Source organism: Cydia pomonella, chromosome 8, assembly GCF_033807575.1.
Source record: "Cydia pomonella isolate Wapato2018A chromosome 8, ilCydPomo1, whole genome shotgun sequence".
Lineage (NCBI taxonomy): Eukaryota > Metazoa > Arthropoda > Insecta > Lepidoptera > Tortricidae > Cydia > Cydia pomonella.
Window position 1 is genome coordinate 13,740,723 of NC_084710.1, and position 14,431 is coordinate 13,755,153.

A 14,431-nucleotide genomic window follows, 5' to 3' on the forward strand; every position below is an offset into this window, starting at 1 on the left:
CTAGACGACGGTATACATACGAATATACATAGAAAACACCGATTACTCAGGAACGAACATCTGTGTTCATCACACAAATGAATGCCTTTACCAGGATTCGAACCCGGGACTATCAGCTTCATAGGCAGGATAACTAGGCCACACCGGTCGTTTTTTCAGACATGTTTTTTTGAGTAGCGTGTCTTAATAAGTAATATGATATCTGCAATTTCAGGGCTTAAGGGGAACCTGTAGGGGAGAACTGATTATTCCCCTGAGTGACATTTGGTTGAGGTCTTTTTTTCAGCCGACTGACAACGATTAGGTATTTGGTGAATACAAATGTTACAAAATAATAAGGTCCTACCGTTTTCAATTTTGTATTAATGGTTTTTTGGCTGAGAATACGTTTGCCATATCCATCTTTGAGTAAAATTAGTTGTTTAATGATTTCTATTATATCAAAAAATATGCTATAAGTTACACCAATCGGTAAAAAAAATATATAATTATATTTTTCAAAAATGTTGTGCTATATTCGCATTTTACTAGAATAATTTACACTTAACAAAAAATTATTACATAAGTTTTGACATAATTATCCAAAAACGTGTCATGGCCTACATTGTACGTTTATTATTTACTCATAGAAAATGGATATATGGCAATATCAAAAATGCTTCTATTTCATAATTATCACTATATTAAAAATGTTTGTATGGTACTAATAGAAAAATATAAATAATTTGAATCTATCCTAAATATAAAACGTTCCGATTTTTTTTTGCTTCGTTTAGTTCTCCTGCGAACCAAATGTACACAAACATATTGTCACCTCACGAATTGTTAGTAGTTGAGACGTCACCATTACCAAATAACAGAAGATGAACATAATTTATCACCTAGATTGATTGTTGCGTAATTGTATTTCATGGAAGAAAAAGACTGAAGTTTAAATAATAAAAATCTTTATTTTATATACCGGATTGATAATAGATCTATACAAATAACTCACGAGTACCTATAATATTTTCATTCTTTGAGAGTCATGTACAATGCATGTGAAATAATCTTATTCCGTTGTAGATTGTAACGAATGTGTTTTCAAATCAAACAATTTTTAATCAAAAGCTAGTGCCCTAAATGTTCCAGAGAGACCCAGGTTCTCGTCGAGGTGATCTATGAGCCTGAGTTTCTCATTGGTGCATGCTCCTCGCATCATGTTCATGTAATTGATATGGTCTTCGGTTGACAGCTCTTGTAGCCATTCGTCTGAAACCATACGATCGTAGTTATTATTTATATTAATGTATTGAGTATTTGTTATTTTTACTTTTGTTATAATTATTATGCACTTTACTAATTGAAAATATAAATAAATAATATTATATCATTTATTATCAGGTAGCTAATACCCATAAAAATACACGGTGCTCGTGAGCATTGCGAGTGATTTTAACAGTATGTTCCTGATCATATTTAAGGTCACACATACATACAATAATAACAATCTTAAAAGCCTAAAATTATTTCATAGACACAGTTTTCTATTTACAAAACAATACTCTTTAATTGTACACCTCACATAGTTTATAATAAATGTACAGAAACAAACAAAGACAATTGGATAAAGGTGACAGTAGGCGGTCTTATCGCTTAAAAGTGATGTCTTCTAGACAACCTTTGGGTGTCGAAAACAATAGAATTATTTAATATATTGTTTTGTTTCTAAATATTTATGTATATTTTTAACAATATGTATTCAAATCTTGCATTTAATTACTTTTAGTGGTTGTACATTTTTATCTTTGTTTGTCGTCGTTACTTGGTTTCTACTCATTTCCTCAAAGGTTAACTAGAAGGGATCCCACATAGGGTTAAGTTCGCCTTCATAGTTAATTTACTCTGTAATTGTGCTTGTCATGTTTCTTTTTAAGTAAAATAAAAGTCGTTTTAGTCATATCTTGTTTTAGTTTCCTTATAGTTTTTATTATTAATTTTAATCATATATGTATCTTTACTGTAAAATAAAACACGTATATAAATAATACACGTATAAAAATGTCACGTATCACTTTCATTGAAGTCATGTATTCAACTTATGTCTTCTTGATTTATTCACTGTATTTCATATAAGTTTTTGATCTTAGGTATGAATTTAGTCGAACAGTATAAGTAAAATGATTGGAGTATGAAACTTCAAATCGATATACAATGCACGCGTCTTACCATATAATGTCGAGATTGACCTTTCATCTCCTCCTAAATCCTCAGGCAACAATGATTTTGGCACGAATTCGAACAAAGTTTCAATTGTTTTATGAACATGTATGCGCGTGGCCAATTTCGCGCTAAACACCTGTTTGAAGATGATTACTAGTGTATCGACAACCTTTGAAGAAGAGATGATGTGAAGACCTTTCATTCGGATCCCGTAACCTTCCTGAAAAATAAATAAGCGTATGGTGGTTTCTTTCGAGGTCATGCGCTTGGCGAGGAATAGAAGCCTATGGAGGAATTTGGTCTTCAACAGAAGGAGAGTATGTCACGATCCTCAGCATTGAGGGACCGACTGAAGAAGAAGAAGGTTTCTTGGTAGATAAGTAGGTAGTAAGTAGAGTAAGATTCGTTTTCTTTTAAAAATTACATAAGTACTTACCAAAATAATATATATAAAGAGGCGTAATGCTAAAATATGTGATCTTTATACTTATATAAAAATACGTCACAGACATCCTCTTATTTTTGCAGAACATAATATTTTTACGTACCGTTAAAAGTGATATAACGTTTTGTAACTCATAAAGATTTGTTCTTGTCACAAAATCCATGACATTTGCATCTCTGTGGTCCAAAATGATTGTGAATCCTTGGCAATAGTCGTGTAGCTTTATATATTCAGCTAACTGAAAAAAAAATGGAAAATATTTCTTTCAGGGCATAAACTATGTAATTGGGATTCCAAAAGATAAACAGCGCTTTCTAATGAATTAAAATCGTTATCGTTCGATGTTACATTCCGATTGAGATACAAAACGATTACTACGATTATTACGATTTTGTGTCTAAACATGTATTGCTACTCAATAATAATGTTCCTACCATCTTATGATGTATAACATTTTTATCGCAGTAAAGTATTTTATTCATTCATTCATTCAATTATGTACGCAGGGGTGCTAAGCTAAAAGTTATGCTAATTAAACATAAACATATAGTTTAACTGATAAACAAAACCTTTATTTCATTAATGCAGAGCCGTCCCGGCATATGCCAAAGTAACAATATCGTTTCTTAGAGCAACGGTATTGTGATACTCTTAGTATTAAGGTTGAAATTTATTTAACAGCTCATTCGGATATAACCCGTTTGGTGATATAGAACGCTGGGTAAAATATTTTGGGGATAACCTTGACACTTATCTAAGAAATAACAGTCGTTGATACTATCACACTCCGCGATTGATATGTCTGATGTATGTATGATTAGGGTCCTAGCTAAATTGGTTGTTCAATACTTGTTCTATTGAATGTCCAGTTTAGAGAGTAATGGCTCAACAACCACGGAGCGTGACTGTACTTCCCAGAGATATTTTCTATCAGATCAGACCTATTTTATCTCCTCGGAGCTGATAATATTTAAACTACTGAACCAACTTTCAAAAAATCAATGTCTAAACACTCGATAGTCTCCTGTCAATAATAAGAGCTAATCAATATGTATATATTTATGCAAGCTGATTTTTTCCAAGCGTCGGAAGGAAGGTAGAGTAAGTATTTCCAAGAAAAAAATGATCTAAATACGTACAATTATAATGAACTTGAAAAAATCCAAATTACTATATTGTAGTGGCAGTGGTTTGGCCGTTATCTTTATTAAAGTAATTCTGTAGTGATCCTCCGTTAGTTTTGGTAAATTTATCGTCTTTCTGGAAAAGAAAAAAAATACTGACCTAAATTCTGAACCGGTAAACTTACATACCTATCGGCATACTGAATACCATTTTTTTAGGATCAATTCCAAAAAAAGTTGTGATTTCATTCATTTAAATCCCGAAGTTTTTCTTTCTTGGAGATTTCAAAACAATCTAAATAATAAAATGTGTGTAAATTACTAGCACAAAATAATGTAACTCATGTACATAGTACAAGCATAGTTGAGTTTCAAGAATAGGTAAGTTAATTATGTATCTATTTTCACGTTAGTATTGGCACGTGGGCGGATGTCGGAGGATCTTGAGGGAGTCAGAAACAAAAGGCGTGTGCTTCGTATCGAGTATATAGGGAAAAGAAGCACATCTATAATTTACCAGCTTAAATTACTTTTTGATTATAACGCCGCCTATAGACTGTATAGGGAGCTAAGTGCCCGTATTGGATGCGTATTAGTGATGTACCGACTAGCCAACTAGCCGACTAATCGGCGCTGGGACGGCCGGCTTGTCGGCCGAATGCATCAAATCATATTTCTCTTTAAATTAAAACACAAAATATTTCTTTGCTAATCCGCGAAAAGATAACGTGCTAGTTATTCAGTGCTAACCCGTTATACTTACTGGCGTATTTTTATTCTACTTTTCAAGCGCGAGTGAGATGAAAAAAATCGTAATAACGTGGACGACGCAACTGAACATTCAACTGTTCGTTAATACGAAGACTGTTCGTTAGGCCGTTATTTTTCATCACACTCGCGCTTGCACAATAGAGGCTAAGGTATAAATATGGCTGACCATTCTAGACAGCTCATTCAATCGTCGGACTTCGGACCGTCAACATCTCCTGAGGATGCCTCGTAGAGAGGCGAAACACGTGTCGAGTTTTATACTTTCGGTGGTGGATTGTTATATTTATTTGCGTATTTATTTTTTAACATTAATTGCTTCACTAGACGATGATGATATTAAAAAAAAATGTTTCTGTAAGTTGGCAGCAATGCACTTAGTTTGAAAACTATTAATATTGATTAGGTTAGGTTGGTAGCCATAAATTCCAGTATCGTTTTAGTGATTTTAAAGCACAAGTGCTGTTACGAGTATGAGGAATAATCAATATAGACTTTTCTTTAAACCTTTTATGTATGTTCCTATATTAGTGTTCACGTATAAAATGACAGATAACAGTAGAGGAATAGACAAAGATACTAACATAATGTCGTGCAGTTCCATTAAGTCGTTTTTTGCGTCGGTCTTGTCAAATAATTGTGGTGAAAACGTCCTCATAGTACACATTTTTTCAATTCGTCTCTTAGCAATTTCTACTGATCCTTTACTTGAAATTAATATGGATTCTAAATAAATTCGAGCTGCAACAAAAAAGTTTATTCACCTTTTAATTTCGTAAAGTTAAGCGTCATCCTTTTCTTTCTGGATCCTTCAATAGTTTCTCGAATCAGTGTTATAATTATAATTTTAACATGGAATAGAAATATATACAACGTGTTATACGAGCCACTAAAAGTGGGGTGCGTACACGTTGTATACGTCACATTGAGCAACTTTTATTTATTATTTATTTATTTAAAACTTTATTGTACAAAAGAAAAACTTAATGTACAAAAGGCGAACTTAATGCCATGAGGCATTCTCTACCAGTCAACCTTAGGGCAAAGCAGAAAAGATTGTAGGCGGTGCGTTTAAAACTAAAAGAAATACTACTACTTTACTATGGATTCAACCCAGATAACGCGAAAAAAAAACTCTCTCCTACAAATTGATTGGCTGATTTTGATATCTTGTATGGGAGAGTCCATTTTTTTAACGCGATTTTGGGGTTGGTCTCAAAGTAAAAGTTGCTCAGCATGACCTACATATACAACGTGTACCTACCCCACTTTCAATGGCCGGTGTAATACGTTGTATATAGAACTCAACAAAATAAAACATGGAACTTATCTTTTTTACGAATTCTTTAAAATCTGATTTATATTTTAAAGAATTGTAAGATGAAAACAAACCAAGAAAATGGAGGCACTCCTAAGTTTGCCAAGTCAAGTTCGGTATTGACTAGTGCTCTTAGTTAAGACCCGATACTATAAACACATTACGAAGCTGAGGAGTCAACCCTAGGACTTACTTGGTCCTTGAAACTACAGGTCGGTCACAATGCTCTCAAAATAATATCAAAATGTCAGTGTTCTTCAATGAAAAGGATTATCTTTCTTAAACAACTTTTCGTTTTGGTTAGAAGTCAAGTAAAAATTACTTCATACTTACAAACTCTGAACGTACATAAGTACCATCATTTATTTATAAATACATCATTAGATCAGTTAAATTACGAATAAATTTGTTGAGTCAAACATTTCTACATACACATCAAAAATGTTAGTGCTTAGTTTTAAATTTAGTTGTAAAAGTATAATAATTTGTGAACAAAAACTCACGATATATCTTTTTGATAAAATGTGTCTGTTTCAAGATCCATTCTTGAAGCAAATCGACTGCTTCATCCATCCTTCCCGGGCTTTCCAATTTAAAAACCGTTTTAACAGCATGTAGGGTGTCAGAGTGAAATGTTATTAATTGATTCCTTATTGTTGATTCCATTTTCGTAATCTGTAACAATAGTGCATTTATAGTCTTCTTAAACTTAAAATCACTCATTCCTAGAAGATTTTTGGTGTACTTTTTTTGGGGGAAATTGTAGTATTTTTAGATCTGGATTGTACTCTTTGCTCTGACTTTTATTTATAGTAACGAGGTCGTGCATATATATATATGATAATATTGTATATTCGACTATGAGCCGGACGTTTACAAATTTCTTCTCTTTTGTTTTTGCTGACATATATTATATATTTTTATGTTCTTTATCTTATATCCAGTTACCTACGTCACTATCGAGAGTAAACAAGTCTGTAGGGTTTCCGTTGTATTTACTAAATAAGTGGACAGTACTAATAACTTTGAAAATCCAAGTCAGTGGCCTCTTTGTTTCGTCTCATGATACCACCGGGAGCGAAAATTAATCAGCTTTATTTATACCTATAAACTGTGGGCTCGAATAACCAGACAGATTTTGAAGGTGTATTCTTGGCCGCATTTAAAGACTAAAATGTCGTAAAAAGTCTTCCAAAAGCGGTCTTGTTTTTCTGTTTTTTGTTTCCGTGATGACTCAGTGAAAAACATCTTTTGGTTGCGTCGCTGCCGCTACGTGACTTAGTTTAAACATACCTACAGACCATTAAAATTTTAATGGAAACTCGCAAAATTTATCTGTAAAATAAAAAAAAAACTTTACTTTTTCTTTTTAATGTATTTTATACGCTAATATTTAAAAATAAATAACGTGTTGTGTACAGAAAACACACACACAACTATTTTTGACTTTTTTTTTCAGAAATCTTATAACATTTTTTAGCTCCTTATGACCTAAGGTACGGTATGATACTTAGATGGGTACCAGGGCACACCGACATTAACGGAAACGAAGAAGTGGACGAACTTGCTAGAAAGGGCGCAGACACACCCCTGGTCAGCCCAGAACCGTTCTATGGATTTACAAAACGGGATGCATATTCTCTGCTCAGCAACTTAGAGAAAACAAGAGCAATCGATTGGTGGAAGTTCGTCAAAAGACAAGAACACTCGAAAGCTCTAATCAAAGGGTTCAACAACAAATTTGCTAAGGAGCTTTTAGAGCTCAAAAGACACAAAACCTGCGCGGTGACCAGAATATTGACTGGTCACTGTAAGTTGAACGTTTCAAACTGGGAAGAAACAAGATGCGACATGCAGGTTCTGCAAGGAGTCAGAGGAGACTGCAATGCACATTCTCTGTTCCTGTGGACCACTAATGTCAAAAAGAAGTACCCACTTAGGGCGGCACGTATTACAGCCCTATGAGGTACAGAACATTACGGCCCAGAGAATCTGGAATTTCCTGGATTCAACGGGCATCAGCAATGAACTTTAAAGGGCTGTCACAATAGATCACTACCTGGTCGACGTGGCATTCAAAGGCTCAAAAACCCCAATAATAATAAGGTATGTGTGGTTAAAATCTGTCAGGTTACTCGAGCCCACGGTGTATAATATTTACATGTTCTCATGTATATCAATTCGATACCTACCCTAGCTTTTATGTAGGTAGGTTGGACAACCAGTCTTAGAAGCGCATTAATGTTACCTAATGTCTATTTATAATTTGACTTTGAGAATATACGTAGAAGGACAATTGTCCTTCAAGTTAAGATAAATATGTATAATATTCAATTTCATTTTATCTTATCTGAAAAATTATTTGTAACTTTTTCTACTCTAACGCCTCCTATTTCTTATTTAATATTATGAAAAGATCCTGAGCCGCTCAGATCTAGTTTATCAGATACCATGAAGTGTTTAGGTGTATACAGTTGTTTGGCTTCTCTTTGCAAAGATTATGCAAGCGAGCGACACGACACTTGTCTCTCCTGTCGTCGTGCATCACTGACGGCTCGGCACTATGTAACTGTCGCGTGTCGAGCACGCGGGAAGCATGGGTTGGTGGAATGAAAATTGCAATATTAATGATCTACTATGCAACCCATAAATAAACTAACAGAACCCTTAAGTCATATTATCAGGTTTTGTGTCAAGAACTCCGATGCAGAAAAGATTCAGAGAGAAGGAAACTAAACATACCTATCAAGGTATGTTTAGTTTTCCTTATATTGTTAAGATAGATAGTGATTGATCACGTTTGTCTGATGTTTGATGTGTGTTTAATAAGAAACCAATGTGTAAAATGGTCAGCTCGTATGCTATTTATTTATATAGTTATATTCTATGTTCACAGTTTTAATGATTATTTATTTTATGTATTTTACGCAAAAATCAGAATATGAAAAACATGTCAAACATTGATTCTAGATTTTAAAGGTTTTTGGTTTTTGTTTTGATATAAAGTTTAATGAAAATAGAACTTAATAACGAAGAAAAATACGTGTATTTTAAATGATGCAAAAAATATCTTCTTGCTGACATTTTAAAAACTAAACTTACCGTTTAGGTTGGAGCAGAAAATAGTACCAAATATTCTGAACAATTTTCCTTGTACATTGAAGCACTCAAAAACAAGCGTTAACAATGAAAATAAAAACTAAACAAACTTGCGTGTGCCAAAACATTTGATAAAAGCTATAACGAATATTTTAAAATGTTATCTGAGCAACACAACGTGTTTGTCACTGCAGAAAATATGAGCGATTTTTCCACGGCACAGCTCGCTTTATGGTTGCCGATGGTAGTCCACGCAATCTCTTATCTTGTGTAACGTTGTTGAATAAACGACCTTGTATTTTTCAAATAGGACTACATATTAAATGCGACATACAAGGTAGTTGTGTCGTTTAGGTTTTAAACAGTTTATATTGCACATTCGGCGTCACTGCATTCGTGTTGTTACATACTAACTTTTCAACTATTGGATTTTGTTGGCAGTACATGATCAACATTTTCGAGTTTATTAAAATACTCAGTCATGAAAATGGAATATACTTGTTTTTTTTATAAATCATCCTACGAGCGTTTCGAAGTTTTTATATTTCTACTACAAAGATCTAAGAAGGTTTATGAACCCATACGTACGCTATGGGTTTTGAACAAAATATGAATCTCATTTACATACCTTTATATTGTATGTATGTGGATTGTAATCACTTTGTATAAATTATATAATGTTAGAAATTACTATAATCAGTAAGTAATAGTAGTAGTAGTAAAACATTTTATTGCACAAAACAAGTACAGGACAAATAGCGAATAGGTACATTAAATGTGTACAAAGGCAACATGCCCCTTTAAGGGATCTCTTCCAGCTAACCTTAAAGCACCTGAGAGAGATAAATAGATGATGGTAGTGATATTAAGGTTTTTTACTTGTTGGCAAGATTAAAAAGAAGTAGCTAATCCTAGAAACATGTCTTTGCTCCGTGATCGTTAGTGCTAGTACAGTCAGCCAAGAAAGTGGTTTATCACTTTTCGACTCTATTTGTCAAGTAATAGAGTCGAAAAGTGGTAAACCACTTTCTTCGCTGACTGTACTAGAAAGCTGGAGTTTGGCATCGATCTATAAATCAATCAATCGGACAAAATGGTAAAACAAAATGTGAAAATATGTTTTATTGAAAAATAAATGTAAATAAAAACTAGTATTGAGTTTCGCATATTGCACTTGATTCATTAAACTACCGACCAACCAAGCACTTGGTTAGTCTCGCTAGGTCGGAAGTCGAAAGGTAATTAAAGCTTTAAAATTATAGTTTTTTTAATGAAATGACGATGAAGCTAGAGATTGTTTGTTTCGTTTGTAACCTATTGGGTTTTCAAATTATACATGGTTAACTAATAAATGTGTTTAAAAAACGGCTCGTGTATCTATAAGTCAATAGAGTATAGAAAGATAAGTAATTACAGTGATAAGTGTATAGAGTGCAAAGTTTATAAGACTATCCTATGACTATTTTTTTACACTTAAAGTTAAACACAGTACAAATAGTCTCCGTAACCAAGATAATTAAACCGACATTATACATACTAAACCTAGTCTCAAGGATTAGCCTCGCTTTAAAACAATGTTACCCTGAGACCTAACATCCTTTATGTAACAGTTACAAAGAGTAATGACCAGAGGAATAGACTTAGCCCCGAGAAAATTCTTTTGTAGCAACTGCATGGTTCTACAAATGTAACTTTACGTTTGACTTGGGATTAACTCACATACAAAAGTCGGAAATTTACTAAGTATTTGGTCGAGTTTTAGATTTGGTTGGGTGAAAATTTAAGTTGGTTTTAAAGATATGGTACAAAAACATGCATAGTTCTGCCTGCAGTGTATCTATTAGAATAGATTTTCATTTCGCCTTACGTATTATTATTTTAGAATAAAATATATGTTTTTGGTAATTATTCTGCGGGGCCTGTTTATTTAAAGTTTCTAGATTATCTCACACGTGTTTACTCGAAATATGAAATTTGGTTTTAACAAAAAATCCGTAATATCCATAGTTACTTATATATGTATTTCTAGTAAAAACAATTCAATTTATTAAGTATATAGGTAGATTTGATTAAAATAACGCAAAATTCATTTAAGCCCAAGTTCATCTACCTTTCAGAAACTCTGCATTATTAAGTGATATACATGTAAACCACGAGCTGAATTGCGTCTACTATTTTTATGTAGCTAAATTTTTATGAATACAGTCTAATGAACATAGATGCAACTTTAATGTAGCGAGCGACGCTCACATTTTTTAGATATAACTTTTTTTCTTTGGTAACTGAAAACAAAAAAAAAAACATATGAAAAGTTTTCTTGATTTCTATTTAAAGTTAAATTGTTTTAATGTCTTTAATGCTTCATCTATGTAGTAATTTGTTGGCCTCTGTCTAAATTATGTCGGATAGTACCAAAAACACATTTTCAGTCTAGAATTTTCGCGAAATATTAAACATTTAATCAAACTTATTAACGACTTTCCGATGTCAATATAGCTTAATTCCGTTTTAATAGAACTTTATAGGGAGCAAGTTTAATAAAATCTCAATATCCTATCTTATTTACTTACAAGGTAGCCTTGAAAGTGGTTTCTGCTAACTTTCGTCCCAAGTATCGTGGCAGCAAAAAAAAAATGTAAGAAAACTAAACTATAACAAAGGGAAAGAAGTTTTTGAACGCAAAGACACAACTTTGCCGAACAAAACTTGCATCTTTCTTTGTGACACATGGTCAGAATGCTGAAGTTTTTTCTTTGTAACTCGATACTGGTTTTAATAAGAGACAGAAATATCAGAAAAGGATGTCTGTGAAGATGTGAACTGGAATATAGATAAAGTAAAATTAAATTTGTGGTTAGTTGGTGCAGAGTTCGAATCGGGCCGTATGTATTACAATTTCTCAACAAACATGAGTGACATACATAGATATAATTATGATACTTGAAAGTTCATGTCAATTTCCATTTTATTTCAGACAGTCTTAAAATATGAGTGTAACTTGGATTGTATGGTTGCGTAAAGTGACCCCATTTTACAGCAATAAATTATACCTGCTGGCTGTGATCAAAGTACTAAAACCCCAATATGACTAACAGTCAAAGTGAAATGGCGAACTCTTGTATCGTAATTGTATATTTAGAAACTCGGGTTCAAAACAACTATTCTGAAAGCGTTCACTTGTCGAGTCGGAATTAGAAGAACGAGTCAACAATGAAACTTCTCGAAAATTCAATTTGCAAATGCATTGATCAATTATTAAAATTATTAGAGAAACAATGCCTTAATTGTTATGTACTAATTGGACAATACCTAAATAACTTGACGTGTACCTACTATTTAAAATAAAGACGAGGTATGACTAAAAATGTAAGGAAAAGATTATAATAGACTTTGTGACTGTAAGTTCCAATCATGGGGGGAAGCAATTATTTACATAATTTATTTAATAATTGTCGAATTTCCAACTAATTCTGAGCGCTTGCCCCGACGTAAATAAGTAATAGCCTTCTCTGGTCTTCGCCGCTGAATATATATCCCACCAAAAACATTTCATGTAAAGTGTTGCCAAGACTAACATGCACCTATAGTTTTCACACTAAAAAGTCATCAGTACCCCTAGTGTAAATTTAATAGACATCATAGCGTGACGAACGCGTTTGCGTTAAGTCTCATTTTGTATAGGATTTTGAGTTTTCAAAACGTCCCGCTTGGCGTGCTCTTTCTAAATCCAATACAAAATGAGACTAAACGCAAACGCGTACGTCACGTTTCGAAATCGAATTTATTTACACTAGGGGTACAGATCTCTTAATACCAAGACTTTTACTCCGTTAATCCTAACCCTTTAACTTTATAAATGCTAACTTTACAAGCTTTAACTCTATAAAGCCATCATCTTGGTTAAACAGTACAACTTGGCCGTTTCATTGCTGTTTCAAATGTTGACCACGAGAATATATGTCTAATGTTACAGCAACGAAACGGCCAAGCTTCGTTGCTGTGACATTAGAGGGAAGCAAGGAAACCCGACATCGAACTCGCACGAAGGGGTCCGACCCCCTCTTGCAATGAAACTATCTACTTACACAAACTTCTAAATTAGCTAATGTTGTATTTATTACCGATTTACACTGTACCGACTGTTTTTTTTTTTTTTTTGCGGTAGGTCCCTTTAAACAAACCGCCTTGATGCATCAATGTCATATTTTATTCGCAAGTTGGCAACAAATTATCTGTGAAAACTTCAAAAACTGTGGGCTAGAGCTGCACTCTGGTGGCAGAACATAGCAGAAATACTATTAGAATAAACATTCCATTTTTGAAATTTTGAAATGTAATGTATGGTTTGGTAATTCATTAGTTGCTTGTGTTAAGAAGCCAAATTTCACCCACTAGTTTATCTGTTATTGTGCCGCAGTCGGGAAAGCTTCGCTTCTAAGCGCGGCGTCACCCGTTCGAATCTCGAAAATCTGTGTGATGTTTTTTTTTACCTAAATGTCATGTTTTTGACTGACTAAGCGACTGCGGAGCACGAGCTAAGCGTCTCTGTTTCACTTTAAACAAAAATGTTTTCATATTAAATATATTTTTTTATTAAGTAGGAGTATTTTTTATTTATTTTAGGTTCCATTAATATTTTTTTATTAATTTAGGTTCGTGTAATTTTGTGGACACATTTGAAGCAATTGCTCCCAAAAGTATTCACTTCATCAAAAATCTTTTTTGGAATGCTCAATCTTATTTTTAAAAACCTATCAAATGATAGACTTGGTTCCGTTATTGCAATTTTGAAAGAAATAAATAAAATAAATTTATTCAGGACGCTTACAATATTGCTTAAATCTATTTATATATCTTTGGCACAAAGTGTTGACACCGGAGCCATATATATAGTTATTCAGTTTAAAGCTATGCTCGCAAGGTTATGCCTACTCATAGTATGTGTTCCTGCCGGTGAGTAAGGTTGCCAGAGCTCAACGAGGGTGCGGAGTGTTAGGGTCAGTAACGCGCATGTAATTGCTTTGGAGTTCGAGGCGTACATAGGCTACGGAGACTGCTTACCATCAGGCGGGCACACGGCGCACGGGTCCGGCTTGTTTACCACCGAAGTAGTATAAAAAAAGGTCTACAGCTCACGGGATCATTAGTTTTTTAATTTTCAAGTCTTAATCGTGAACCGGCCACTTGTGTTTGTTGTAAGTAAATTTACTGCCATCTTTCGACAAATAATTCAAACTTTTAGAACGCCATTTGACTTTGATCCTTATTCTTTGACTGATATGTGTACTATTTGTTAGATATCAAAAAGTGGCGCCAAGTGGCGAAACAGTGGCAATACTATAGAGGGCGATGTATTTTTTTATTGTTGTTTTTTTATTACCATTCCAATCACTGCTACCACAAAAAACTTCACGAGTCTAGGACTTCAGGTACCAATGTTTTGAGGTTTGTAGGTATGTTAGGGAGTTGCAGGGT

The 14,431-nt window shown here is 33.6% G+C and overlaps 1 protein-coding gene across 2 annotated transcripts; it reads right to left on the minus strand.

Moving 5' to 3' along the window:
• Window positions 1-930: 930 nt before the first annotated feature.
• On the minus strand, window positions 931-9,106 carry LOC133520629 (uncharacterized). 2 transcript variants are annotated; one of them, XM_061855162.1, is made up of 7 exons: window positions 8,960-9,106; window positions 6,361-6,532; window positions 5,124-5,280; window positions 3,787-3,907; window positions 2,751-2,885; window positions 2,209-2,422; window positions 931-1,251 (listed from the first exon to the last, which is right to left on the minus strand). In XM_061855162.1, exons 2-7 carry the CDS (start codon window positions 6,521-6,523, stop codon window positions 1,100-1,102), a joined length of 942 nt encoding a protein of 313 aa, XP_061711146.1. In that variant the 5' UTR covers window positions 6,524-6,532; window positions 8,960-9,106; the 3' UTR covers window positions 931-1,099. The 2 variants fall into 2 exon arrangements, with proteins under 2 accessions (XP_061711146.1, XP_061711147.1); XM_061855163.1 differs by lacking the exon at window positions 5,124-5,280.
• Window positions 9,107-14,431: the final 5,325 nt, after the last annotated feature.